We start from the raw sequence: 27,807 nt of genomic DNA, 5'->3' as shown, positions 1-27,807 counted from the left end.
CAACACCTCCTAGAAGTAGAAAGGCCTCAGCACGGATCAATTTAGTAGTCCGATGTGACGAAGTTAACTGCGCAGTAGACGAAAAATAAGACAAATGTCATTACGTTAGGGGTACTAAGCTGCGCAGTGGTTGAATATACAAAATATGTCATTACGTTTGGACTACTAAGGGATATTTATGGTAACCCGTGCTGAGGCCTGTTCTTTCTAGGAGGTGTTGGTTTAACGCAACCTTGTTGGAAGTCGAATAAGAAGTATAACTTCAAAAACACATTTTGATTTTTAGCGATTGGCTTATTAGAATTATTCAAAAAAAGTGACAAATATGTGTCATGTGGCAGATGTGGCTTGAAAGTTATTCCAGTTTTCTGTTATGGGATTAGCAGAGTTCCAAGTATCTTACTTTAGATAAATCTTGCGACAATAGTGGCGAGATTGTCGAAAACATTGGCGATGAGAAAGAGAAAGTTAGTGGAATGGTTACCACATATGGAGAGTGATACTTCTTTTCCATCTCACGTTCGTTTTCCGAGTTGTTTATTCTTAGCTAGCATAGTGACTTTTATTGTTATTTTATTTATTTAGTTTTTGTTTAAGTTGAAGATAAGTTAATACGAAGACTAAAACAAGCAGCATTTGAATCAAAATAATTTAACTTTAAAAAAAATTAGATTGCTTTAATTATTATTTTTATTTATATATTTTTATCACTTAAATAAATATTTTTAATTTAATCGAAATGCCTTTTCTATATCACTAGATTTTATTAACTCGATGAAATCTTGATACTTTTATGATGGAATTGCAAAGAATGAATGTTTGTTTTGATGGAATCTTGCAGTCAAAACTAAAATTACTTTTCCACTAGCTAGAGCACTTAAAACAGTACTGAAGCTCGGTGCCCGATGTTAATGTAAGATTCAATTATTATTTCCTGGGAGTTACCAGTAGAATTTATCACGATATAATCGTCAAAAAAATTCATCGTCAACCAAAATTTTCCAGCTAGATTAGAGAACACAAACTTTAGCTGAAGCTCTAGGCTGGACTACGATACTATTTTTAATCTCTTCCTTACTACTACAAATAAAATTTAACACGAAACACTTGTCAAATTTTCGACAACTTGTTCACTTAATAGAGTGCCCGCATTACAGGGGTTATCACCGTGCTGGACGATAATGCCAGTTTCAATCATTTCTTGATCATTACGAAGAAAATTTAGCTCTTTATTATCGCAAAGTTATCATTGGAGTTATCATTATTGGAGTTAAAGTTATCATGCAATTAATAATGAGAGAAAATTTTGAACGTTCTCCGAAAAACGACGAAACCTTATCTAGAGTTGCAAACGTAAACCTTATCTAGAGTTAAAACCTTATCTGCTAGTTAGAACCTTATCTGCTGCATCTAGAGTTAAACCTTATCTTATAAAGGTTAAAACCTTATCCAAAATTGCAAACCTGGTGACAAATTAAGGGATAATTATTTCCGATATTTATCTTTCATTTTATTACATTTGGTTTTCACTTTTATAATCTTTGATTTCCTATGTTAGGGTATCACAAGTGAAATAACCATAAGTACTACAACGAAGTAGTATATAAAAGTATATTATATTACAATGTAATACGAAGTATATAACAATTAATTATTTTTTGTGAAAGGCACAAATTGAAATTAAAAAATAAGTTTTGTTCTAAGAAGCTAAAATAATGATATTTAGTTAGAAAAATATAAAAAATAGATTAATTATTGATGACAACAATTCTTAATTAATTTTAGCAACGAGTAGTATGCTATGATGGTAATTTGTGTTTTTTAATAAGTTGATTTAGCTTATTAATTGTGTCGAGATATGTCTTTCAGTTTTGATCATAATTTCGTAGTGTTGATTAGTACTGATTCATTGATCATTTACTTTTTAACTTCCCTTACAAAGAACAAGTATTCCACAATTTTACAAATGCATAATTAATCTCTTTCTTATCTGCAATAAATTATTTTAAGATTAATAATTTATATTTTAGTGAAATAAAATTAAACTGGATAATCAAATTTTGCTCATAGTTCTTAAACTTACATAAGGTTGAATCTGTCCATTAAACTTTACTTAACAAGTTGCCAGAGAATGAATTCCATAAAATTTTTAAAGATATTTACTTCATAAGCCAATAGATTATTTAAAAAATATTGAACATGTCATTTTGAAAGGAAAAAAAAAAACATGATTCTTAATTAAAATAACTAAAAAATCATGTTGTTGTTGGTTGTAATGGAAGACTAATTTATTCGACCAAGTCATTAATGAATTAGATTTTTCAACGGCAAAAGATGTTTAGTTGAAAGCTTTTTGATATTTCTTCCTGTCAGAAACTTCTCCTTGACAAAACTGTCTTGATTTTAGCTTATTTCAAGCACCTCTTAACTAAAATGCGAGTAAACTTATTAAATATATGAGTCTAAATTAAGATATTAGTCCAATAACTGTCTATTTTATTTTATAAAGTTTTACTTTTTTTCCTGTATAGTAAAAATGAAGGTTTTGTAAGTTTCAATTGCCATACATTGCTTCAGCATTTTAAAAACTTTTAAAATTCACAAGCGAGAAGACGGTATCGTTTGCTGATATTCTATTCTAGTTTAATGTATGGCAAAAATTCTCCTATAATTCATCTATATTGAATTAAATTCGCTTAGCTTAATTAAATTCTTTTATCGAATTATATTCATTTATTAAATTTATAAAAACATTTCTCTTAAATGTCAGTTGAATAGAGGTAACAAATTTCTTCAAAGAATGCAAAGATGGGGTTAGTATGGATATTTTTTGTCCATGCGAACACGCACACACTTAAATCACATGAACTACTCAATTCATGAGTCTGTTTGTTACAATATTTGCTCTTAATTAACCCTTCGCTAGCATATATATGCATATCATTATACTACTTTCATTTCACATTTATTCCATTTGGATCACTGTCAGGCGACGTGTCGTTCTTTTAAACGCTGCATATCTTAGCCAGTGAACTGCGCGGCACCCGATAATTTTGTCTTTTTTCTCCGATATTTTTGTCTTTTCATGTTGTTTTTTTTTTGTCATAGGCAATGAAAAACATTTCGCGCAGTTTTGTTTTTTCTTTTTTTAGCCACCATTTTGTTGATAAGGTAAATACTAATTTTGGAAAAAAAATTTATTGTCTTTTAAAATTTTACTTACGGCTGGTACAACACGTGGACCACATGTAATGGTACGAATGGTACACCGTAAGCAAGGGGTTAATGCACTCGACTTATATGTTCTAAAGCCTTACTTTTATATTACAGAGCCAGAGTTTGAATTACCGGACTGCGACAGTCACACGTGTAAGCCGACTATGATTTCCCTTTCGTTGAAGTGTCCACCACTGGACCCGGACGAGGAAGAAATGCACCATTCTTACAACTTCTTCAGATTCAGGTCAACTATCATCGATGAAAACGTGTTTCAGCCACCGGTTGGTCTCCATTGCAATACAATCTCTCGCAAACCATTCCCGGATTTTCCTTCCTATTACAGCTTCTCCTACAATCTCATCAAAGAGCAAAAAGAGCCAGGGAATGAAGGAGGAGGCGTCTACACAACTTATAAAAAAGTAAGATTTTCTGATATTGCATTGCAAGCCCCAGAACTTTTCAGTAAATTTTAGAAAATCAACTTGTAAAAAAATCGAATTATACAGTCGAAGGAGAATAGAAATTGAAAACCTGAATAATTAAAGGCCTAATAGATTATTTTCATGTTCAATATACCTTCCTTAAATACAAGGGAATCAAGGGGATATAATTATCGACTATGTAAACCTTCATCTATCAAAAGGTATTTCTGATGGAATCAAGTTAACCTGTCTTATATACTAGTTAGTTGGTATTTAATATTTCTAGTGATAGTTACGCCACAGTATAAAGCATCTCGAAAATTCCTCTTAAAACAATGTTAAGCTTATGATTCTTGCTAATGTTTTAACTTACGTTCCAAAACATAATTCTTTTCGAGCTTTAAAAATGCCTGTTAAAATGTTCCTTAACTAATGTTTTCAATTACGGCTATGAAAACTTTCCAAAAAATGTGTTTAAAATTGAATTATAAAAAGAGGCTCTTAATTTCCAGGTCAAATCTAATGCCTGTTTTGAATTACATATCAAATATGTCTCAAAACAGCCCCCACCTGAATTAATGTACTACTTTTGTACTCGGATATAAAAGTTGCAGAAACGACTTTTAAAGCCATCTTTCGGAATGCTTTCTGATAATGTTGTTTTCCTAATAACCTCGAAATCCCTAAACCTTGTTAGTTTCTTATAACCGTCGTTCAACAGCTGATCCAATTTTGGGTTTACGACTACTAATGTTAAACTCCGTAACCCGCATTGGCGTTACATGGAGAGGAAACCTACAAACCTCTCCCACGGTTAGGCTAACAGCAAGAGGACTCTAATCCATGATCCATCTACCACTGAGGATATTTTACGTCAACACTCCAGTCTGTGCGAGTTAGTTGCGGAATTCATATCGCGACCAGCTATCGCTGGGATTCAAACTTCGGTTCAACTCATTGGAAAGTGAAAGCTCTATCTCTATAGCCACCACGGCTCAACCTTATTATTATTATTTTTTTTTTGCATCCGTCGTTGAACAGCCGACCAATTTTGAGTTTACGACTACTAATATTCAACTCCGTAGCCTTGTAAATTTTGAACCAATCCAGAAGACAATGAAACTCCTGGATCAGTACCTCCAGAGGTATTGGTTTGTTATGGGAGCATGGAGGACTTTGCGACTTAACAGATTTAACGTGCATCAGTCACCATAGCTTTGTTAGCTTAGCAAATTTTTGTTTTCGGAGATTGTGGAGAAGAATCCTTCACCATACCCTGCAGACTTTATATTGCAGATTTTTTTATTTATATTGCAGACCTACTACTTTTTTTATTGCAGACTTTTTGTTTTCGCCGGAGACAAATTAGCTAAGGAGAAAGGTTTAAGGAAATATTAAGAATGACATAATTAAAGAGAGTTTAAAAGTAGTTCGTGGATCGTCTATAACTGAGTGCAGAAGTACATCCCGGTAAGGTATAGGTCCGGTAGCAGAAATCCTTCAGCACGGTATCGGCATTGGAGCCTCTGCAAATTAGTTTTCATCTCAGATTTAAAAATAATAATCATCATACGCCTGAAGATTATATTTCATCTCATATTTAAAAACCAAACCTAAAATACTACTTAGAGGTGAGACAAAAAGAGGTTTTCATTTCCTTAACTTTCTCAATTTGTTTATTACGTAAGCCAGAGAAAAGTTAGCTCATTAATTTCCAAATAATGTTCTTCAATAAAAAAAATTTTGAAAAATAATATTAATTTTTGAGTTTTAACTGTCTCATTCATTTTAAAATGCGCAATTTCTTTTAACAAAAAATTATTAAATTTTTAAGATAATATATTTATCTACCTCATATGTGCTAAATTTGCTGTAAACGCATCTGATTAAGCCTAACTTTACGATAATAGTCTCTGTCAGACTCAGTTAGCCTCGCAGACAAATTTGAGTTATGAAGATTGCGCTGTCGATTGACTCAGAATATATTCTGCTACCTTTGATGAAGAAAAACATGTTAAATGAATGTGAAACCTTGGAAATGAAACATATCAAATGGATATCTAATTCCCCTCATATTTTCGGGAGTTATGCGATGAGTACTGGGAACTACTACCCATATTTTGTATAATGCACGGACACCCCTCATCTTAACTTACCTAGGCGAGCTATCCCAGAATTTATTCGATAGTTGCGCTGGATTATGAACATATATTTCTCTGTTAGCACGGGTAGTTAAAATTCTTTAAATATAATTCTATACATTTTAAATATTGTGCAATTGAATTATAAATATGTGCCAAATTAACTTTATAAATTAATTTATTTAAGGTTTGGCATGATACAAAATTGAAATTAATTCGAGTTGACGGGTTTGATAGCCAAGGACTTTTACAAGATACTAGAATACTCGATTTTTATGGAAGTAAGTATTATAGGGTCAGTTGGATTAATTGAGACCACTTTTCTTGTTTTTATGTTAAACTTTAGTGCGTTTTACAAATAGGTTTGAAAGATAAATTTTGATTTAATAAGTTGGAAAAAAAAATTCTTTTTTAATAGTTCAGGGTGATATTTTAAATCATTTAGATATTGGAAAAATATAATTAACCTAAGTTGCATGTTTAGGCTCTTAAAGGGGTGGGCACAATTGTACCATTAAAACTCTTGAAAAGGATCATTTGGGGAAGCCCACTGCGGGGGATTTTTAACCATCAAATGATGTACATCGTAGAACAATTTTTAGCTCACTGTCGATCCCCTAAAAAACTCATGAAAAAGGGAAAATTTGGTGGTAATTCTGACCACTTGTGGAGGAAATATGACCATCAACTGATATGCACATTCTAGAATTTTTGACTCGCGGTCAGTCCACCCCCCACCCACAAAAAACATCAACTGAACCATAGATTTTTCTTTCTCATCTATTCTATACTCAAGGGATGAATCATAGAATCCTGATTCATCTGTATTCAGGTTATATCTGACGATAGCATTTTTTTTTCTTTATAAGTGCTTTTAATTCCTCACAAAAATTTTTTAAAAAAATGCCATTTTGGGGGAAAACGTGGCTTACCATTGTATTAAATTCTCAAACTGATCCACTATCCTTCTTCTTAATGTGATATGATCAAACAGTTATATAATTTATAAAATGATATAAAGTTTCAGACATTTCTCTCTTTAAATAATAATCTCTTTAAAAAAGTCCCCTTATCTTTTCATACGTTTTGTAACGGGTGTCCTAAAAGATACAGATGATTTAATAAAAAAAAACATTTAAATTTAAACGGAAGGAGATAGAAATATTATATTTCTGGGGGCTCTGCTTAATGACTCAAGCATTTATTCCCACCAAATTTCAAACTAAATTACGAGACCTGCCAACAGATGGCACTAGTAACTGATAAAAACTCTAAAAAAATATTTTAAAACTAACCAGCATTTGCAGTTTGAGGACAAAATTAGCAGATGCTCATGCAAATGTTTCAGTTCGAAAGGTCCAACATGCAATAGAAAATATTTTTTTTTCAGAAAGCCGTGCTACCTGTCGAAGAATTTCATTTCTAAGTTTGAAATGTGATAAAAAAATAAATAATAAATAAATAAATAAAAATGAAAAAAAAAACGAGTGTTTTATTTATTTACTTTTTAAATCAGAATGCAGCGCACCTTACATTTCTGTATCTTTCAGCTTTTTTTAAATTGCAGCAATTTTTCTAATCATCGCTCATTTTGAAAGAATCGATATATCAGATAATTAATATTTATTCATTTATCTAATTTTGAATTCTATTCCGATCGTACTGATTGATAGTAATTATTATTATTCTTAGAGGTTTCATACACTGTTATTGCTAGAATACCAATATGCCAAGCAGACGTTCTAGATGAAGATATTCCCTTTTATGATATCACTTTGCTACCAAAGATATTTTTCTCTAAGAAACCAGAAGACAGGAAAGATGTCGTATACATTGGAAAAGTAAGAAACTTTATATAAAAATATATGATTATGACATATGACTTTAGAGTCCATTTTGAAAAACTGAGGAAATTTTTGAGATAAATATTACTGTAAAATTCTCAATAGCTGCCTTAAACATTTACAGTAAATTTTATTGGAAAAGTTGAATGTAAAAGATAATAGTTGCTTTTATCTAAACTTAATATGGTAACGATTAGTTAAGATCATTCATTTGCTTTAAACATTTTCATTGCGGTGTGTCACATGGAGATCTTTTTCAGTTTGCGTAATTTTTCTGCATACAGGTTAAATGGTAAAAATTGAACTTTCAGTAAAAATCCATAGAATTCTGTTTGTCAATATTTTTTTTAGGATTTATTGATACAGTTTTATAATTGTTTTCTCACTAACTGAAAAGGGGAAGCTCGTTCTTGCCAATTTGCGTATTTTTACTTCATTGTGTACAGTGTTTTTTTAAAAAAAAAATACAAGTAATTTTCATGTCTTTTTCGCTAGCTTTAATTGTTCAACATATTCTTGTAGTTATAATAACTGTTTTTTTTTCAATTTTTTTTCTCTATGTTTTGCAGAGAAGCGTTCATGGAATGGATTTTGATGTTTGGACACAATCCTATGAAGTTAGAGATGCTCAATCCACAGTTGTTCTAGAATTCTACTTCACAGATGTAATTATTACTTTTTTCTAAGAACTTTATTAGTTCAATGTCATACTTTCATACTAAAAATAGTTTTAATAGACTTTCAGTAGACTTTAAACGGCATGACTAAATATACAAAAGAGTACGAATACTCAAATGTTTCTTGTTTAAAATTTTATAGAGTCATGATAAACGTTACTATTACAAAAACTTTTTTACGCCTCAACCCTGGATATGGAAATATTTGAGTAAATAAGAATTTTGCGTTTAATAAGAATAAATAAAAATTCGCGTTTAATAAGAATTAATAAGAATTTGCGTTTAATAAGAATTAGTAAGAATTTTCCGTTTAATAAGAATAAATAAAAATTCGCGTTCAATAAGAATTAATAAGAATTTGAGTTTAATAAGAATTAATGAGAATTTTGCGCTTAATAAGAATAAATAAAAATTCGTGTTTAATAAGAATTAATAAGAATTTACGTTTAATAAGAATTAATAAGAATTTGCGTTTATGCATAAGAAAAGTTTGTTAATTTCTTTTTACAATAAGTTGGCTAACTTTTGTTGACTAAGCATTAATTTTAAAACTGCTACAGTATACATTACTCAAAGCATTGCATAAACATATTGAATCCATGAGCATCATAAAATTCTTTTTGCTAGTGGCAGGAATTCAGATATTGTAATTTTTAATAAAATCTGTCAATGAAATTTTTAAAAAAATGCTTGTCACTAAGTGAACTACAGTAGTCTCAATAACGAAATACATTAGTTACTGTTAGGAAATTGTTACAGAAGTTACAGAATTTGGCTGTTAAGTAAATGTTGCAAAAATATTAGCCTGTTCAAAAGTTTATAAGTTTGACTTTCAATTGAAAAAGAAGTTAATGTACATCATTACTTTATTAGCATTATAATTTTTTTGCATGAAAATTACACAAATGTGAAGACAATATAACAAAAAACATGTTCTAATATATATTTACGCTTACTTTACTTAAAAAAAATTGGGAATTTTTCATTGCTTTCATTTCTTGATATTAAATTTTGACACACCTAAACTGACAAAAATTGAAAGAATAAACTGAAAAATCGTTACAGAGACATAATCACTTCGTTTTATGGAGAATATTTTGAATTTTATTCTTTGTTCCGATGAAACATTTCTTTACTGAAATTTTTTTTCTTCTGTTGGTTAACAGTGTATTGGGGAAACTTTTCTAGTTTTAAAAAATGGAAATATATATTAGTTAGATACAAGCCCGCTCACTCAGGATTTGAGGTTTTTAATTCCATTTTCCCTATACAGAAAAACATAATGATTTGTCAGCCTTTGGTAGAGTTTCGTTTGTTCTCGTTTATTTATTAATTTGCGGATCCAATAAGTACATTTATTTGTTTTCTTTAAAAGCAAAGATTCTAAAAATAAATTTTAAGAGTGGTCGATTCGGAAGACCCTGTATATGCATTTACAATAGTTAAGATGATATTTTTAAAACTTTCAGAATGCTCCACAGGCTGATGATGAACATGACAGTAATTATTTTCAAATATCACACGTTGACGCGTATGCATACCAAAGGGATGATACTACGGAAATTTCTGAGGTAAGTAATTTTAACATTTATAACGCGAATAATCATTTTTGAAACATTAATATTGTACCACGGTATAGAATTATTAATTTTAAATAATTCATAACTTATGTATTAATATACATATTATGATAATGGTATGTATGATAATATGTATTTTAATATACATATTATCGAATAATCTGTCAATTTAGTAATAATACTATGAAATATGTTATATTTCGATTGATCGCTTAAGTTTGAAAAAAAAAGACCTTATAGATTTCAAAGCAAAATTGTTTGAAAACCGACTGTAAGTCATGATCTATTTCTGCTTTGCTGTAATCAGAAAGGGACTTTTTGTGTTGTGTCGTCAATGTAAAAATGCCGTCTTGCATTGCAATGTGTATTACTGCACAATTTTGATCTTAAATTTGATTATTTGTGTAGTGTGGTTGGTTAGCTTATTATTGTGAACAGCACATCTGTCAACTTCCTCTAGCCATCGGGCAAACCATCGGAGGTTTTCGCTTTTTCACTTCATATAATGCAAATGTTCCATCAAAATGCTTCAAAGTTTGTCAAAATGTTTGATCCAGAAGTTACCTTGTCTTTTGGGTTGTGTTCAAAAGGTACGGAGTAAGGATAGTCGTAAACTCACAATTAGATCGACTGTTCAACGCCGACTACAAAGTAACATGAACTATTTTCCAACTGGCGCCGTCGCTGGAAAAGATTATTTTACAAGGTGGTAGTATAATATTACTTAAGATATTAAGAATTTTCTGAAGATGAAGTTACTTCTCCAACAGTTAAAAGTATAATTGCCTATTTTGAGTATATCTTATATACTTATGTTTGAGCTGTTGTTTTGTCATGGAAGCTAAAACAATTCAAAGTTTAGCTTTTAAAATTGAGACGAACATAATGTTTAGCTAAATGTTGCTACTAGATATTTATAATTTTTTTTTCAACGTCTTTACAAATTGCCAATTTAGGAAGTGTTGGTTCTTCGTAGATCAGTTAGTACATCAATATGTGATTTTGGGCAATTTTAGAATTAAATAGGGATTTTTTGTACTGTGTGTTGGTATTGTTGTTGGATAGTTTTTAATGTGGTAAATTAGTTTTAATATGGTGGTTTGTAAGGCAATTTGTATTTTGATTATTTAAACAATTTATTTGCTTAACATTGTTTTTTAAAGTTTAGTTCATATTTAGGCAAACATATTTGCGCAAGTCATTTATACTTGCTTATTATTCTATTTGTGCTTCAGTTGGTTGGACTGACGTATACGTCAATAAGCAATTTCCGGTCAAAACAAAAAGAATGGGAAGCCTTTGATGTGTCCTCATGCTATGATGCTGACAAGAAGAAAGGTTTTCGTTTGAAAGTAGATGGTATGTTGTAATTTTGGTATTTCTTGCTTTTATGAATTTCGCTTCATTACATTCTTTCAAATTGATTCTTTCAACTGAATAATGAATATGGTGAATTTTAAATTTAACATTTCTAAAATTTGACGCAATCGTTACATTATTTTCAGGATTTAAGTTATTGTCACTGAACAAGTAATGGGAAAGTTTTATAAGTGTATCAATAAAAGCTTCCACGATTACAACTTTTCTCCAACGATTTATGCGTGGCGGTTTTCTGGGTGAAAGCAAGACACGACGATCATGCCACAAAACTTCCACGGATTCAATTGCTTGCCATGAACAGAATGCAAGTTAGGTGGTTATAAAATTAAGAAAACCAAACAACTACTAACTTAATCTTTCCTAGATCGCAACCAGAATTGCATCAATAAGCTCTTCAAGAAGGTTGGCCCGTCTTTACTGTCCGAAAATAATACTGTTATAAAAATGAATTTCATTAAAATCAATGTTTAAAAATCACAAATAGTCAAATTTTTATTAAAACTTCAGCTCATTTCGGTGTCATACATCTATACGCTGTGTAATAATGTAACACTGAAATGCATTTAGGTTTAGTAGAAATTTAACTACTTGTTTTATTACTTATTATTTTTAAACGTTGTTCTTAGTGAAATTCAATTTTAACTGGTCATCGTGTCACCAAATATATCAATAACCAAGAGTGGGAGTTGGCTAGTAACCAAGCTGTAATGTTTGCAAGTTTATAAACATTGCAATAATGATAAAAATTTTAAAATATTTTTTATTGCTGATTATTTTCAAAATGTAAAGCTTTACACAAGGGATATATTTTTAATATTTAAATATATTTTTATTAATTTCATTTTTTATTTTTTCTTGATATTTTAAAATTTTAGACGATTGCTACAATTGTGTTTTACTTAATTATTTGGTTTAAATAATACTAAATAACGAATGTCAAATCGAAAAAAAAAAGGAATAGAAGGATAAAGTTCCGTTGGCAGGATTTATTTCACCAATAAAATCACGCGAAAAAAATTTGTCAAGCATGGTTAAATTAATTTAAAAATTATGAGCAGAAAACATGTTTAAAAATAAAATACAACAAAAAGCTTTATCATTTTTGTAAAGCATTTATGTTTCCATAAACAGTGTGAGTTTAGACTTTCCTACAAAAGAAAAATTACATACTTTTATTATAGCACATCGTTCAACAAAACTATGTGATAATAATGGAAATAATAAGAATAGAATATTTATTTTTATATAAAACATTAAGATAGTATAATAAATGCAAGGATGCTATTAGAAAAAAATTTCAACATGACCCTGGTGAGAAATCAGGTTTTCATAAAACTAATTTGGAATTTATAAATCTAGGTCCACCGATGGTTAAAAATAGTTACGAATATGAAGAAGTCTTGGAAAAATTCTACGGAAAAATAATGGATGAAACAGATGCCTCAGTTATTAGGATTAATCAGCTTAAAGTAAGCTATAATTTTTGTATTTATTTACTGTACTTCACTATTTTACGTATTTAGTATTTTCATAAGTGTCAAAAAAGCAATAAAATACAATGTAATTAATTTTTAGGGAAAGTTTGACGGAATTTACCTCACGGAGTTTACTGGTTGGATACTGGAAAAAATAGAAATTGATGGTGAGATAATTTTAGCAATACTAATTAAAATTAAATGTTTATTTAATTGCACCCAAACTCAAACTTATTACACACAAACTTATGAAAAGGTGATATTTTCTTAAGTTAAATAGTTATATAAAGAGAAAAACTAAACTTGCTCCTAATCCAATAAACATTGTGAACATGAACTGGGATATTTTTAAATTATTTGTTCATCTACATTGAGCACACATGCTAAATCTAAGATCTGCAAAAGATCTCTTAACAGAAAGTTTAAATCACCACTAATCATTATATTCAGTAACTAATATTACACATAGGTACTATTAAATGCTACTATTAAATAAGAACTGCTAAACATGACTATAACTTCTTACCAATTAAATTGCCTAATTAGGTTTCAAAAGATTTTAAGGGGCGATTATGAGAAGCAAAAAATCCCGAAATCCCATTAAAACATAAATAGCTGTTAATTTTACCTGAATGAAAATTGAAATTATGAAACCTGATTCAGAAAACTGATTGAAATTCAATTGTGACTGTGGTGCAAATAATTTTAGCATTGTCGAAATTGAATTCAGGTCCAAAGTTCCATCAATGTAAAGCATTGGAAGATTTCTCGAATTATTGATAACAGACATTTGAGAAATACTTAATTGCCTCACATTTATGAAATCTTAGGCACAAATTCAATTTTGACAATGCCAAAATTATTTCCACTTAAGTCACATCCACTCATCTTGATACCCTGGAATCTTGCTTTATTCATTTAAATCCTGATTCCCCTGTTAATGTCATTGGTTCCCCCTACCCTCTGTAACGTGTGGAAATGCGTTTTACCCTGATTTGCGTGTCAGCCGCTGTTTTATCTTGTTCTGTTATTCATTTTCTTTCTATCTTGGCATCTGTGGTTTTTATCTAGTATTAAAAAAATTAAATAAAACAATTGGTGTGCGTTCATGTGCTCTGTTTGTATTTTAAATGCCATTATATTTTGTAGGGACCAAAGTAAATAAAAATGAACCTGGCATGGAAGAAATGTTCAAAATAATAGAAAAAGCTGCAGCTGCTGGAAAGTTTACCATTGTTATTGTAAAAGATAATCAGGTAATAATTGTCTTTTAGTTGATGAAAAAAATCACATTTTAAATATATTTTGTAAACATATTCCATCAAACTTATACAAAACGGACGTTTTAATTGACTTAAAAATTCGTAACTTGTGTTATATATATATTTGCTTAAAACGTTAATATCAACACTGAAGTAAATTTAAATCAATTTAAATTTAATGTTTGTAATCAATAATCAATAATCAGTTTGGATGCCCCCTGCGCGAGCGGGACAGGGTTGAGTAATAAAATACATACTTAACCTTCAATAATGCATTTAAATGAAATATTACTATGTAAAATTTGTAAACTTCCACAAATTTTAAATTTGTTTCACAGGGCCCATTTATCAGGCATGTGTATGATTAATGAATAATATAGGATTCAGAATGCCTAAATCACTGACTTCATGCTATTGTTACTCTCAGTGTTGTAAATTACATAATTGTTAGAAATTAAACCATTTCTGATTTTATTCTTTAAAAGTTTATTACGAAAATAAAGGAATCTCATCAATCCTTTCACACTTATTACTTCATATCAGCATCACATCCTTAATTTCTTTTCAGAGTTCTCCAATTCTTTCCCAACTAGCAATATTTCTAAGCAACACAACTTTGATCCTTATCTTCCTTTCAGAGTTCTCTAGCTAACACTTTCACACCTAGCGATGCTTTGAATCAAAACTTTGATCCTTAACTTCCTGAGTTCTCCAATTCTTTAACACCTAGTGATGCTTTCAAGCAACATAACTTTGTCCTTTAATTCCCTTTTTGAGGTCTCTAATTCTTTCCCACCTAGTAATGCCTCTAAGTAAAACAGCTTTGATCTTTAGCTCCTTTCTGAGATCTCTAATTATTTTCCACCTAGTAATGCTTCTAAGCAGAACAACTTTAATCCTTAACTCCCTTTCAGAGTTCTCTAACTAATACTGTCACTCCAAGTGACGCTTCGAATCAATACAACTTTGATCCTTTACTTCCTGAGTTCTCTAACTAATTCTTTAATGCCTAGTGATGCTTTCAATCAATATAACTTTGTTCTTTAATTCCCTTTCTGTCGTCTCTAGTTCCTTCCCACCTAGTACTACCTCTAAATAAAACAGTTTTGATCCTCAGCATCCTCTCTGACTTTTGGAACTAATAGTTTCACACCAAGTAATTCTTCTAATCAACACAACTTTGCATTCTTAATTTTCTTTCTGAGTTCTCTAACTGTTCTTTTCACATCTAGTGAAGTCTCTATGCAACATAACTTTCATCAACTCTTAATGGCGTTTTGTATTTTCTAATTAACCCTTTCAGAACTTGTTATACTTCTAAGTTATAAGACTTTAGACTCAACTAAAACTATAGAAATCTAGACCACTTTCAAGTTCTATAATTAACCCTAGCACGTTTATTGATGCTTCTGAATAGCGCAACATTAATTAGTCATTTTTCTAATTCTTAAATTAACCCTCTTATACCTATTTAAGCTTCTGAGAAACGCGAGTTTGATTATTAATTATTTCTTAAATTCCTTAATTTAAACTTTCACATCTAGTAATGATTCTTAAGAATACAACTTTGATAATTTTTTTATGGATTTTTAAATTCAAAAACTCTTTTTAATGCTTTCTTACCTAAACAAACCAATTTTTTTTTCGATTGAAAATCATTTAGCTGTGGTAAGTTACAACCGAACTGCTTTTTACAGAAAATCATTAGTATTTATGCAGATTAAACTCAAGTACCATGTTATGAGATTGCAGCCATTGTGTACTTTTTAATGAAAAAAAAAACTAAAAATGTTTATAATTGTCTTAAATATAATTTTAAATGTAATCATTATACTAAATCTCAATGAAACTGAATACTATAAACGCTATGTAACTAAATACTATGTAACAATTACAAAATATTCTTTATTTATGAAAGATAAAAAATTGAATTAATTGATTAACTCAATATTAATTATTAATGGTGAAATAATTATTTCTTTCAGGAAAAAACATACCAAATTACATCTATGACAAACATAATCCCTGGTAAGTTTAGCTACTTTATTTTTAAAAAAGCTATTTAAACCAGTATTTGAGCAACAACTTGTATACAAAGAGCGCAAGCATTATATATGCGATAGTGAGTAAATATCATTAATTCACACCGGCTACTAACGTACACTGCAGTGAAATTTCTTATTTCAATAACTTATTATAAATAAAAAGTTTAACTATTTAAAGAGGAATTCATTTTAAAGATTTTACTAATAGATTTAAATCATTAAGATTTTAGTCTAAATATATTTAACTTAGTATCGAGCAAATCGATATTGATTTTTCAAGCAAACCATATAAGATTGCATAGACGTACTTCAAGGGTTGTTTTACGTCAGTGAGCAAGGAGCAGCCAATTAGTATCAAAATAACATCGATGTTCTTAATCGTAATCTTTATTACGAAATCGCAGACGATTTACCAATAAAATAAATTACACATAAATGAGTGTAAGTAGAACACTCAGCTTCCTAGCGACAGGTAACAAAGTACCAAAATAATAGAATAAGCGTGGGCAATAGCTTTGCGTGATTTAATGCTGACCATTTACTGTTTGTTTTAATATTTAACTATATTTTCCTATTTTTTGTGGATTTAGAAAAGCTTGATAGGATTAGTCTGAGAGTAAGAAGAAATGAAAATGTTGCTATTTATCTATTTTAGAGGTCGATCCGCCAAAGCCAACGTTTCCAGACATATTTCAAGTGGAAGTTCAAGGAATATTCCACACTGAGAAACGAGAAATGGATGGTTCCGTATTCTACGATCGACTCAATAATAGAGCTGTGATGTCATATACTTACCAAAATGAAACAACAATCAGCATATTCAAATTCAATGAAAACAAATTACTGTATATTGAAGGCAAGTAATTTATCTAAACACATTAATGAAAGAAATTTGTATCAACGTTTAATGTATTTGCCTAACATGCAGCTGTGATCGACTTAACTTAAAAATATTTCTCAATTAAAAAGTCATAGAAAAAGTTTCCCTTAAAGAATGATTGAAATATATCATAGAAGTGTATTTTGATAACGTGATTCATTTCAACAAAATTTTTTCTGAGATTTCATAACACCTTCATAATTGAATGTATTATGAAATATCGGAAAAAGTTATAATGATATTACATATTAAATGTATAATGATATTACGTAATCGGATCTTTCATAACCTTTGGTCTTTTACTTTATAACCTTCGTTCAGTTCACGACTTTTGAATTTAAGACAGATAATACTCTCCGTAGTCTTGTAATTCCGAATCCAATCCAGAAGACAAGGGAACTTCTGGATCAAGTGTTGGGAAGAATTTGCCTCAGTGGATGAATTTTTAATGGAACTAACTGTATTTGCGGTACACGGAGAGAAAAAAACACATAAGCCATCCACGGTTAGCCTAACAATAACAAGACTCTGAACCATGATCCATCTACCATTGAGGATATTCTTACGTAAGCACTGTGGTTGGTACCAGCCGGGTGCGGAATTAACAGGCATCGTTGGGATTCAAAACTCTATTCTCTGAGCCAAAACGACTCATTTTTTGTATTGCGCATTAAATTTTTACAAACATGCAATTTATTACAAACTTTTGTTGCAGATATTGATTGTACTGTATCTGAGATAGATGAAAATTCGCCAACTTTCTTTCCCTTCAGCATTGATGAAGTCACTAAAAAGAAAATCATATCCACACCTGACGAGATTTTTTTCTTCACCAAATCAGTATGTTTTAAGTACGATTTTTTTTAATATTTGTTTTGAATAATGATGAGACACAAACATTATTTACACAGCTTGAAAAAAAACGGATGCTGAAATTTTATATTTTCTTTATGCAAACATTTCCTTGATGGCACTTCGTTTTGCCCATTTAGATAAAATTGTGATTTATTCCCTAGGTTGGGTTATTTGAAACGACATTTTAATCGCATATACTAATGCACCATGGTACATGTGTCAGAATAACTCATGGTACATATGTTAGAGGGTTATAGAACAGAACTAGACAAACCCAAATTACTATACAATCCATGGTTGGAACGCAAGTCGTAAAGCGCTAGGGTATGAAGCGCTAGAAGCTGTGTCCCGAAATGATGGGAAACAGGACAGACTGAGGTAGAATGAAAAGAAACCGATAAAATGAAGAAAAAAAAGCGTCTTATTCAACAAAATGAAATTAAACAACCCTAAGTCGCCAACACAGGAACTGTTCAAAATTGCGGCCGTCAACATTAACACATGCTTCACACCGTCTAAGGAGAGACCACCGTGTATTGGTGAAAACACCATGAATCTTACAGTATCAGCAACTGTAGATCCGGGTGACAAGGTATTCAGGAAAATATATGGGATAATCGTCGCAGATGAGGCTCTTTATATAATCACAGAAGAAAAAGCTCTGAGATGACAAATTGGGTGAGTAGGCCAGCCAGTTTATTGGACCACCAAGACCTATCCATCGCTTCCGGATATATCATAGCTAAAGCATTACGCACATCCACACTGTCATGTGCTGGGGGTGCCACGTTGTGTTGGAACCACATGCGTCCTGTGATGTGTGCTGGAAAGTAGTTTAATAGTTCTAGCAGCACTTTTCACAAAATCACGAGCTGTGAATAGCCATCCATGGGTATTAGCAGTGCTATAGTCCAATCGGATGATCGTGCATGATTCTGGCCAAATGTTAAAAGCGAAAGTGGATGTATTGCGTAATTTCTTGAAAAATTCTACAACATGCAAAAATAAGTATACTCGTGCTTTGAGGATGGGGCCTGCAATAAATTTTGTCCTGTGGCCTGTAAAACTTTTGTTTAACGTTTGGATGGAAAAACCTTTAAATGTAATTATCTTCTTCCCCTGCTGCACTGCACCTTACGTGGGTCCTAATATATAATAATTATATCTAAAGTAACAAAATGATCCTCTAAGTATTTCTTGAGAAATTAAAAAAAAAAATTTAAAAGCTGAAAGTCCATTATAGTATATTAGCGTATATGCTATCCCAAAAGTAACAGGAAAATTTAAATCAAAATAAATATTTAGAAAATCCAGGAAAACAAAATTAAATTTTTGAATATAAAAATCAAACTGATACTAAAAATAATTGTTTATTTTTATCATTGTTATTATTTATGCTAAACAGAAAAAAATTGAGTTAGTGTAAGATTAATGCAACATTAAATGTTTTGTAAATAATATTATCTATTTTTTTATTTTTAGAAATTTGACAGGCAGGACTTTACTATGTTTCCATCATATATTTTTACAGCAGTTCTTAATATAACTATGTATGATTTATATAACTGTGACGTTCAGCATGTATTCTCAAGTAAATATTGTTTTGTTTTATTCATTTCAATTTGAAAATATACCAAAGAAATTAATCATTTTTTTAAAACTTTTCTTTTGTTAAGTTATCTGAAACCACTTGTTTATTTTATTTATAGTTAGGCTTCTTAAAAGCATTTCTGGAAAAAAAAAAGATAAGGTGCAATTGTTTTGAAATACTTAATGAATCCCAAGATGAAAAAGTATGAAATAAAATAATTTAAATTTTTTTAAAAATATCAGCATTTCTATGGGTCTGCATGAATTACCTGTAGCTGTAATTACCAGTAATTAAAACAAACATCAGCAAAACAAATAGAGTTAACCGTTAATTTAAACAGCCAGCTCATTTCTTTCACAAAAAAAGTACAGAAATTGTAACAAACTTCACAAAGCTAGTAGAGTTTATCGTTAATTTATGCGAATTGAAAATAGATTGTAACGAGCTTAAAATTGATTTAAGGTCAATGGCCATATTTAGTATCAAGAACAAAAATTAGGGATAGATCTGTATTTTTATGGTCATGATAACCCTACGGAAATAATTTTATTTCTACGGTCAGAGATAGGAACACTTTTTTTCCTATTCCTGTCACTGACCATAAACTAACAATGAAATTTTTCAAAATGTATGGAATCATTGACGAAGACGAGATTAAAGACACAAAAACCCATTTAATTGCTGGAAAAAATTAGGTACATTTCAGAAAGCAGTTTTGCGTGAGTTAAGTATTTGGAAATACCTTCAGGTCTCATACGGCAATCAGACTGATTTTGAGGCTTTTAATTCCTCTTTTCTGTAAGGTCGCCTACCATATATTGATAGCATTTTCTTTTCTTCTCGCTTGAATATTAATTATCACCATTCAAATGTCACCGATTTAATTTTTCATCTTCGTGAAAGCGCAAGTATTGGCTTCAAATCTCCTTGGCGATTAAACATGTCTGCACACTATCATAAATAAAACTCAGCAATCCTTGATCTGTAATTTAATAATTTTAAGAATCATTTCGTCCTGGAATCACTTAATTTGGGACGAAACGCTAACTCTCAAATATATGACAAAAATGTTTTTTAACTTGGAACTTCCTCGTGATATATTGTGAGATAATGTTAACTGGATGGGCGAAACTAGAACGAAGACTAGATTATAAAAAGTAAAAAAATAAAGAGACCAAAAAATCCGATCGTCTGTATGGTAGTCAAGAAATTGACATCTTTCTTGGAAGGTCCCTGGTTCGGTCCTGCTCCAGACACAGACTTAATTTATCGATCTGTCTTTCTTGTGTTGTTGGGGTAACATTGATCTACCAACATGGCGTCCACGACAAGTTAATAGAAAAGTCAGATGCATTAGGCACTAAGAATTTTTTTTTCGGGGGAGGGAAATAAAAAAATAGAATATCGAAATATTCTTTTTAATTTTGACGAAGGCCTTTTCCCAGAAGAAGTTGTGATGGTTAACTCGTCACTTTAACGAAATTTATACTCGGAGCATATACCAGGAAACAGTTTCGACAAAAACGAAGAAAGTTTCGTGATATTTCAGTTCCCATTTTTTACAGGGCATGAAAGTTTATCATTAAATTGACGATAATTCAGAGAAAAATAGTCTGATTTTATTATTGTAAGAATTCATTTTTGTCCCCAAAATATTTCCTTAGCCGGAACATAATACATTAGTTTTCTTTCTCCAATTATTGATTAACATTCTAAACATTGTGCACAAAAAGTAAAGCCTATTGTGGTCAAGGGGTAGGGGTCACGGAGGTTGAGTGTCTGAAATTTCAATGGCCCGAATGTGGATCTGTGTATAAAAGATCATCGTAATTAGTTAATGAACACTTTAGATTCCTTTCGAGTTCTTCGTTATTTGAATTTCTTCCTTTATTTACATGTTGGTTTTTCTTAGAGCCAGAAGTTGAATTACCAGACTGTGACAGCCATACTTGCAAACCTACTCTGGCATCTGTCTCTGTAAAATGTCCACCTCCTGACAGAGAACGAAACGAAGTGTTCCACACTTATAACTTCTATCGATTCAGATCTTACATCAAAGACGACAGCGTGTTTCAGCCACCTGTTGGTGTTCACTGCGACGTTCCAAGTGACAAAGCCTTTCCAGACTTTCCTGAATATTACAGCTTTTCTTACGACTCGGTTGAAGAACAAATGAACTCTGGAACGGAATCTACCATTCGATCTAAGTACTTAAGAGTAAGTGCATTACTTCAAAAATTATATTTTAACATTTTGAATGTGAAATTCTGCATAGTTTTCTTTTCATTTACTTTTCTAGAAAATTGATATCTGCTTACACTTTTAGAAATAAAATCACACATTTGACGATTCAGCAATCATTGAGCAGTATTTTGTTAATTCCGAGAATCATTTCGTCACGAAATCACGTGATTTGCGACGAAACGCGAACTCTCAAATATAGGCTGAAAAATGTTTCCTCTATCACGGCTTTAAAGGTCAAAGAGTTGGCATCGGATCAGGGGATCGAATCAAGCTTCGGGCATGGGTGTAATTTATTTCCCTGTCATTAGAAGTCTTTCTTGTGTTGTTTTGGCTGTTGTGTTGTATGTGTTGTTTGTGTTTTGTCTAGTAGTCTTTCTTGTGTGCCCACAATACAGTGATTGTTAGAAAAGATGGAAACATTAAGTGATAATTTCTTTCTTTCTTTATTTTTTTTTGTGGAAAAATTACCACACAATAACACCACAAAAAATATTTCTCTTAATTTTGACGAAATTTGTTTCTTTACGAGGTGACGATACTTCTTACTTTCTTCCTGACTTTTTGTCACTTCAACGAAATTTTTGCTCGGAGCATGTACCAGGAAATGGTTTAGCCAAAAATGAAGAAAGTTGCGTGAAATTTGAGTATCTATTTTTTATAGTATAATAAGATGAGGACAGTGAGAAATATTATAGAAACAGTATGTAATAAGTAATTGACTACTATATTTTTTCCGATTTATAAATTTATCAAATCACTTATTTTTACAGAATAAAAAACATATAAATTTTTTAATTCTATATAGAAGTTAAGAAATTATTTATTCAACGCAGATAGAAAAATAACACCCACAATCAAAGATCAATCATAACACTTCAGTGACAATACCTGCAATTGTTGACTTGGTCAAAATTTTAAATAAAATTAAAACTTGGCTATATACAATTTTTTGCACTTAGTTATAGACCTAATTAAAATACTTATTTGCACCAGATAAAAAATTATATATATTTTTTTTTATTCAAAATAAAAATTACGCAAATAGAAAATCAACGTAATAATTAATGCAGATAGAAAACCGATACCCGTATAATAAAGATTCAGTACGAATAAAAAAATGTGGCAATTACTGTTGCATTGACTTCGAAAAAATTCTTTTTGCTAACAATTTACAGCAGATAAATTGTTGGAATTATCTAAGCTACTGCTACTGCGCTTACAGATAGTGATTGACAAGCTCAAACCAACTGACATATATTTTTAGTAATGGTTACAGTAAATATCAATAGGCAAGCAGTTTTTTCATGATAACACCAGATTCGAAGTAGCCCGTTGTAAAGCACAAGGCATCTTACTCTTTCATCCTCTTGCGTTAACTGAATTGCACCTTAAGCCCATTCTAACAGCCAGTACTTGACCATTTCTGACTAATACCATCCATTTTATCAGTTTTTTTCTTTCAGAAGGAAATGGCTAGACTACATTTTCAAAGTTTTAGGTATAAGAGGTAATGAGTGAAACTAAATAGATTAAATTTATCAATTTATAGAAAAAAATATTTTTATATACTCATAAAAATTAAAGTTTCAAATCTTATTTATGAACATCAGTCCATATGTAAAACAAAAAGGTGATTTTTAAAATGAAAAAAAGATTGAAAACATGTGACAGAGCTCTAGAAATTTGTATATATTGCTATGGCATTGATTATGGGGTAAATAATACACATTGTAGAATTAGAAAATATAGTTTCTGTAAAATATTCCATTTTTGCACAATATTTACCCAATTCCCCCCCCCCCTTTTTTTTAGATTTGGCATGATACCAAATTAAAATTAGTTCGATTGGACGAGTTTGATGACGAAGGTTTCATAGAAGGAACTAGAATATTTGATTTTTATGGCAGTAAATATAAATTTTATAATTTGATATCAACCATTTCCTTGAACTATTCATTGTTCTTACATTCCTTTTTTTAAAAAATATGATGCATTTTTGCTTTTTAGGAGTATCTTATACTATTACTGCCATATCGCCCATGTGCAAAGCAGTATTTCTTAAAAGAAACACTCCTTTAGAGGAGATTACTCCATTGCCAAAAATCTTCTTTGCAAGAACACCTGAAGAGAAGAGTGCTTCGTATGTAGGAAAAGTAAGATAAATAATTATTACTCTGGAAAATGCGTCATACAAAAATTACTATTTTACTATTTATTTCAAATAAATGTAAAAATATCATTTACATTTGTATTAAATACAACAAGTTTATGAATGAAAACATATTTCTTTTTTTCCTTTTGTGGTAGTTCTTAGCAAAGAGTATTTTCTGTTGAAAAAATTTACTAAGTATCTAAACAGTGTCTAATATAGTACCTAATACTAGTACCTGGCATACTAGTACTAGCAGTAGTAGTTGGCATTTCCGGCAAAATTAAATTTCTAGTGCACGTTAGCATCCAAATAAGAGTTTTGGTGCTGCCATCTAGTGTGGCAGAAACTAGACGTCCAAATTAACATGGCCAACGGTATCTCACCCATTGTGGTGGTCCTGAAAGAGTGGATACCACTTCTGGAGAACGCACTAGGTCTGCTCATCGGGAAGACTTATTGTGCAGCTCATTGGAAATAAAAAAAAGTGTNCTTTTGTAAGAGCAAACAATGGGGCACTTGCCCAGGATCACCCAAAAAGGACTTTTTTAGTAGTTATACACATGTTAACCTTATGCTTACGGCGCTTAGAATGATGAAGCCATTCTGGTCCATTTATTATACCAGTCAAAAGCAAAGGGTTAAGTTTATTTTTGTTTTGAATATTTGACATCTTGGCCCCTGAAGAAGATGTTCTCCACATTCCTATTAATAGACACCAAAATTATAAAATAAGACATACATAAGCATTTTTGCATAATTATTTAACAAGCAGCTTTTGAACCCAAAACTCATTTCTCCTTAAGTCTCCGCTCTTGATATATCAGTTATATAACTTAAAAATTAACAAGAATTTGAAAACAAAATTAATAATATAAATAGTAACATAAAAAGAATGTTTTAGTTTTCTGTTCTTATGAATGGAATTCGAAGGAAAAATACATATTGATTTTAATAAACTAAGCGAATATTAAACGGGATTCTAAGTTATCTAGTTTTATAGGTGCCTCGCAGAAAGAGAATATTTCAAGAGACAGACAAAGTTTTTTGCCCAAGTCTAGTAATGACTTTGCTTGAACAAACAAATACAAAAAATTCTCATGCACTAAATTAAATTCCATTGAATTTCTTAAAGTCTATGAATTTTTTTCTTAAATCTGTTCAAACATTTGTCAAACAATAAATTGTTGTTTAGAAGATTCCAAAAGTTTGCTCTCAATTTAATACCAAAGCTAAACAACACAATTTTCATACAAAATGTTTATTAAGGAAATATTTATTAAAAAATTATAATACTATATTTTTTATAATTTTCTATAATTCAATGTTTTAAATAATTATAGTATTTTATTTACAATCTGCAGAAAAAGTGCTTTGTTTTTATTTTCAGCAAAAAAAATAATAATAAATGAAGATCTACAAGGTACGTTTTCTTTTCTTCCACAGAATCATAATTGCTTAAATCAAATTATTTTGAATGCATGAACGGAGGATATGAACACATGAGTAGTTAAGATTAAGTGATGATTATTTACGCATCGGTACTTGATCGTTCCAAACTGAAATGATCAAAGCGACATCTCCGAATGAAAGCTAAATAAATTGGATATTTTTAGAATAAGTTAATGAAAAATATTGACTTGCCCGGTGGTGAACACGAGTTTAACCCTTGGAATTTAGTCATTATTTTATCTATTTTATTATTTTTGATTTTGATTTTTCGTATACCACTGCCCGGAAGTCACCATAACTTGTCGATTATTTATGCACTTATCTTCCCTTTTTGTGATTACGGTGAATTTCTTCTCTTAAGGATGTTTTTAAAAAGTTCTGTAGTCGCATGAAATGATGGTTCTTTAGCAAATAATATGCTTATTTTCATAACTGATATGAAATTGCAACAGTTACTCATGACCGTTAGATCAAGTTTAGCCTATCTTTAGCCAGCGCCCTCTATGTTCATTCTGAAAATGGCGCAAAACGTAAGTATGAAGAAAAACCACAGTTTGGGAAAAATAAAAAGCTTTTGTTGTCTAATTTTTTAACATTTAGAAACTTACTCTAATGCTGCATTATCTACTGGGCTCATAAAAATTTGCAAAAAATTGGAATAAGTCATTGACTTTGATAATTTTCATGTAGGTAGGAAAATGTCCCCAAATTTGAGATTTTTAAAAAAATTTAATAATTTACATAATATTTTAGTTATATGTCTGTTCTAAATCCCAAATAATTCCTTACAACAAGATGGCAGATACAGTTTAAAATTATCGTTTCTCTTCAAGTGTAATGCATCTAAACTATGGCTGTTTTTATTTCCTAAGGCGAAAGAGCTTAAAAAAAACTTGTTAATATTTTAAATTTTAAGCCTCTATTGAGAGTAATATAAAAAAAGACGATTTGTTTTGGATTGATCAAATTGTGGATGTTTTGGTTGGATTTAAACATTTAGCTTATTTACGTTGTTTAAATTTCAACATTTCAGTATTTGCTTGGATTTCAACTTAACTCGGATTTCAAATGAGAATGCCCCAACATTAACGACATTCGTATTTACGGAAAATGTCAGAAATGAATAATCTTCACAAGTATTTCTTGACAATATTTGTTGATGGTACTCAGCATGCATAGCAAAAAAAAAAATGCAATTGAAATCGGGTCCAGAATTTTTGAAGTCANAAAAAAAAAAAAAAAAAAAAATATGAAATTGAATTTTTCATTTCCCGGAATTTTTGCAGTCACCTGATGTATAGTTTAAATACTTGGTTAGAGCCAGGATGGCTCAGAGGATAGAGCATTCGCCTTCCAATGAGGTGAACCGGGTTCGAATCCCAGCGATGGCTGTTCGAAGGGAATTCTACATCCATACTGATCATAGTGCTGATGTAAAATATACTCAGTGGTAGACCGATCATGAGTTAAAATCATCTTGCCGTCAGGCTAACCGTGGGAAGTTTTCATGGTTTTCCACACCATGTAGCGCAAATGCTGTTTAGTACCATCAAGGAGCCTTCCACGAAGGCAAATTTGTCCCAATACTTGACCCAGGAGCAGTGTCATAGGCAAGGGAGGAGTTTAGGGGTTTATACACCCCCCTTGAGCTCAGACAAAATGGCAGAAGTAAACTTTTAGTAGAAATTATGCGAGCTATTATTTTTTAAGACTATATATTTTTATCTGCCTTATGCCTACTTTTTTTTTCTCACGGTATTTCTCAGAATACTGAAAAAATATTTACTATAATAGGGTTGTACTTTTGAAACAAAATTCACGTGATACTGTAACGGACTGGTTCCTTTCTGTCCTACCAGAATAGTTTTCGAGACTGGCTGTCATTCGCGGGGTCTTTACGCGATGATTCTGGAATCTTAGACGTTCTGTCGTCTTTGAGACAATTCGAGAATTTTGGAGATGCGGTGAAAAATTATATAAAAGGGCGAACAGAGTACAGTGGAGTTAGTTAGTCAGACTAAGAGATATCTCTGCCGCTTGTCTTTAGGAGCTTGTGGCTAAATCTGTTTTGATTTATCTCAACAAAAATTCATTCAATCGCCGAACCCGTCGTCGCCACTATTTCGACTAGTGAAGAAATCAGTAACAATACCATTGGAGATACTGTGGTCGTTGAAGTTATTCATTCCAGCTCGAAGCTTTGAAATCGTAGCATAGCGGATATTTCTGTGCCAATATATATATATATTTGCTGTTCTTGGATCTTTAGGAATTAACAATTTTTAATTATTTTGAGAAAAAATCACGATCTGAAATTAGTGAAGTGACAGCATCTAGTACCAATGTAAGTTTTTCTGTTGTACAGAAATGTGATACTTCCGTTGAAGAAAACGTTTCTAGCATAACAAAATCTGATGAATGTGAAAGTGGCCCTCAAAGTGTTACTTTCCACCCATATGACATTAAACTTTTTTCAGAAAATATTACATTATGTTCTTAAACTTAAAAAATCAAATCAAAATTTAACTAAACAATGTTGTCTAAATGAAAAGTCAAAATTGTCTAGCTGTCTAAATTAGGGAAATAATAGT

General features: G+C 30.8%; 1 protein-coding gene across 1 annotated transcript in view; it reads left to right on the top strand.

Annotated features, from left to right (window-relative positions):
• LOC107457224 (uncharacterized) overlaps nucleotides 1–27,807 on the top strand; it is a 63,544-nt gene that overhangs the window by 10,187 nt on the left and 25,550 nt on the right. The window contains exons 5-21 of the mRNA XM_071180407.1: nucleotides 3,331–3,638; nucleotides 5,970–6,063; nucleotides 7,475–7,623; nucleotides 8,196–8,291; nucleotides 9,773–9,874; nucleotides 11,119–11,242; nucleotides 12,623–12,732; nucleotides 12,839–12,905; nucleotides 13,888–13,994; nucleotides 15,986–16,028; nucleotides 16,701–16,901; nucleotides 17,641–17,765; nucleotides 19,263–19,371; nucleotides 21,284–21,588; nucleotides 23,428–23,521; nucleotides 23,623–23,768; nucleotides 27,076–27,209. Coding sequence (XP_071036508.1) covers nucleotides 3,331–3,638; nucleotides 5,970–6,063; nucleotides 7,475–7,623; nucleotides 8,196–8,291; nucleotides 9,773–9,874; nucleotides 11,119–11,242; nucleotides 12,623–12,732; nucleotides 12,839–12,905; nucleotides 13,888–13,994; nucleotides 15,986–16,028; nucleotides 16,701–16,901; nucleotides 17,641–17,765; nucleotides 19,263–19,371; nucleotides 21,284–21,588; nucleotides 23,428–23,521; nucleotides 23,623–23,768; nucleotides 27,076–27,209 — 2,314 coding nt within the window. The remainder of the gene's footprint in view (nucleotides 1–3,330; nucleotides 3,639–5,969; nucleotides 6,064–7,474; nucleotides 7,624–8,195; nucleotides 8,292–9,772; nucleotides 9,875–11,118; nucleotides 11,243–12,622; nucleotides 12,733–12,838; nucleotides 12,906–13,887; nucleotides 13,995–15,985; nucleotides 16,029–16,700; nucleotides 16,902–17,640; nucleotides 17,766–19,262; nucleotides 19,372–21,283; nucleotides 21,589–23,427; nucleotides 23,522–23,622; nucleotides 23,769–27,075; nucleotides 27,210–27,807) is intronic.

Source organism: Parasteatoda tepidariorum, chromosome 4, assembly GCF_043381705.1.
Source record: "Parasteatoda tepidariorum isolate YZ-2023 chromosome 4, CAS_Ptep_4.0, whole genome shotgun sequence".
Taxonomy (NCBI): domain Eukaryota; kingdom Metazoa; phylum Arthropoda; class Arachnida; order Araneae; family Theridiidae; genus Parasteatoda; species Parasteatoda tepidariorum.
This window is presented reverse-complemented; position numbering and strand designations above follow the sequence as displayed.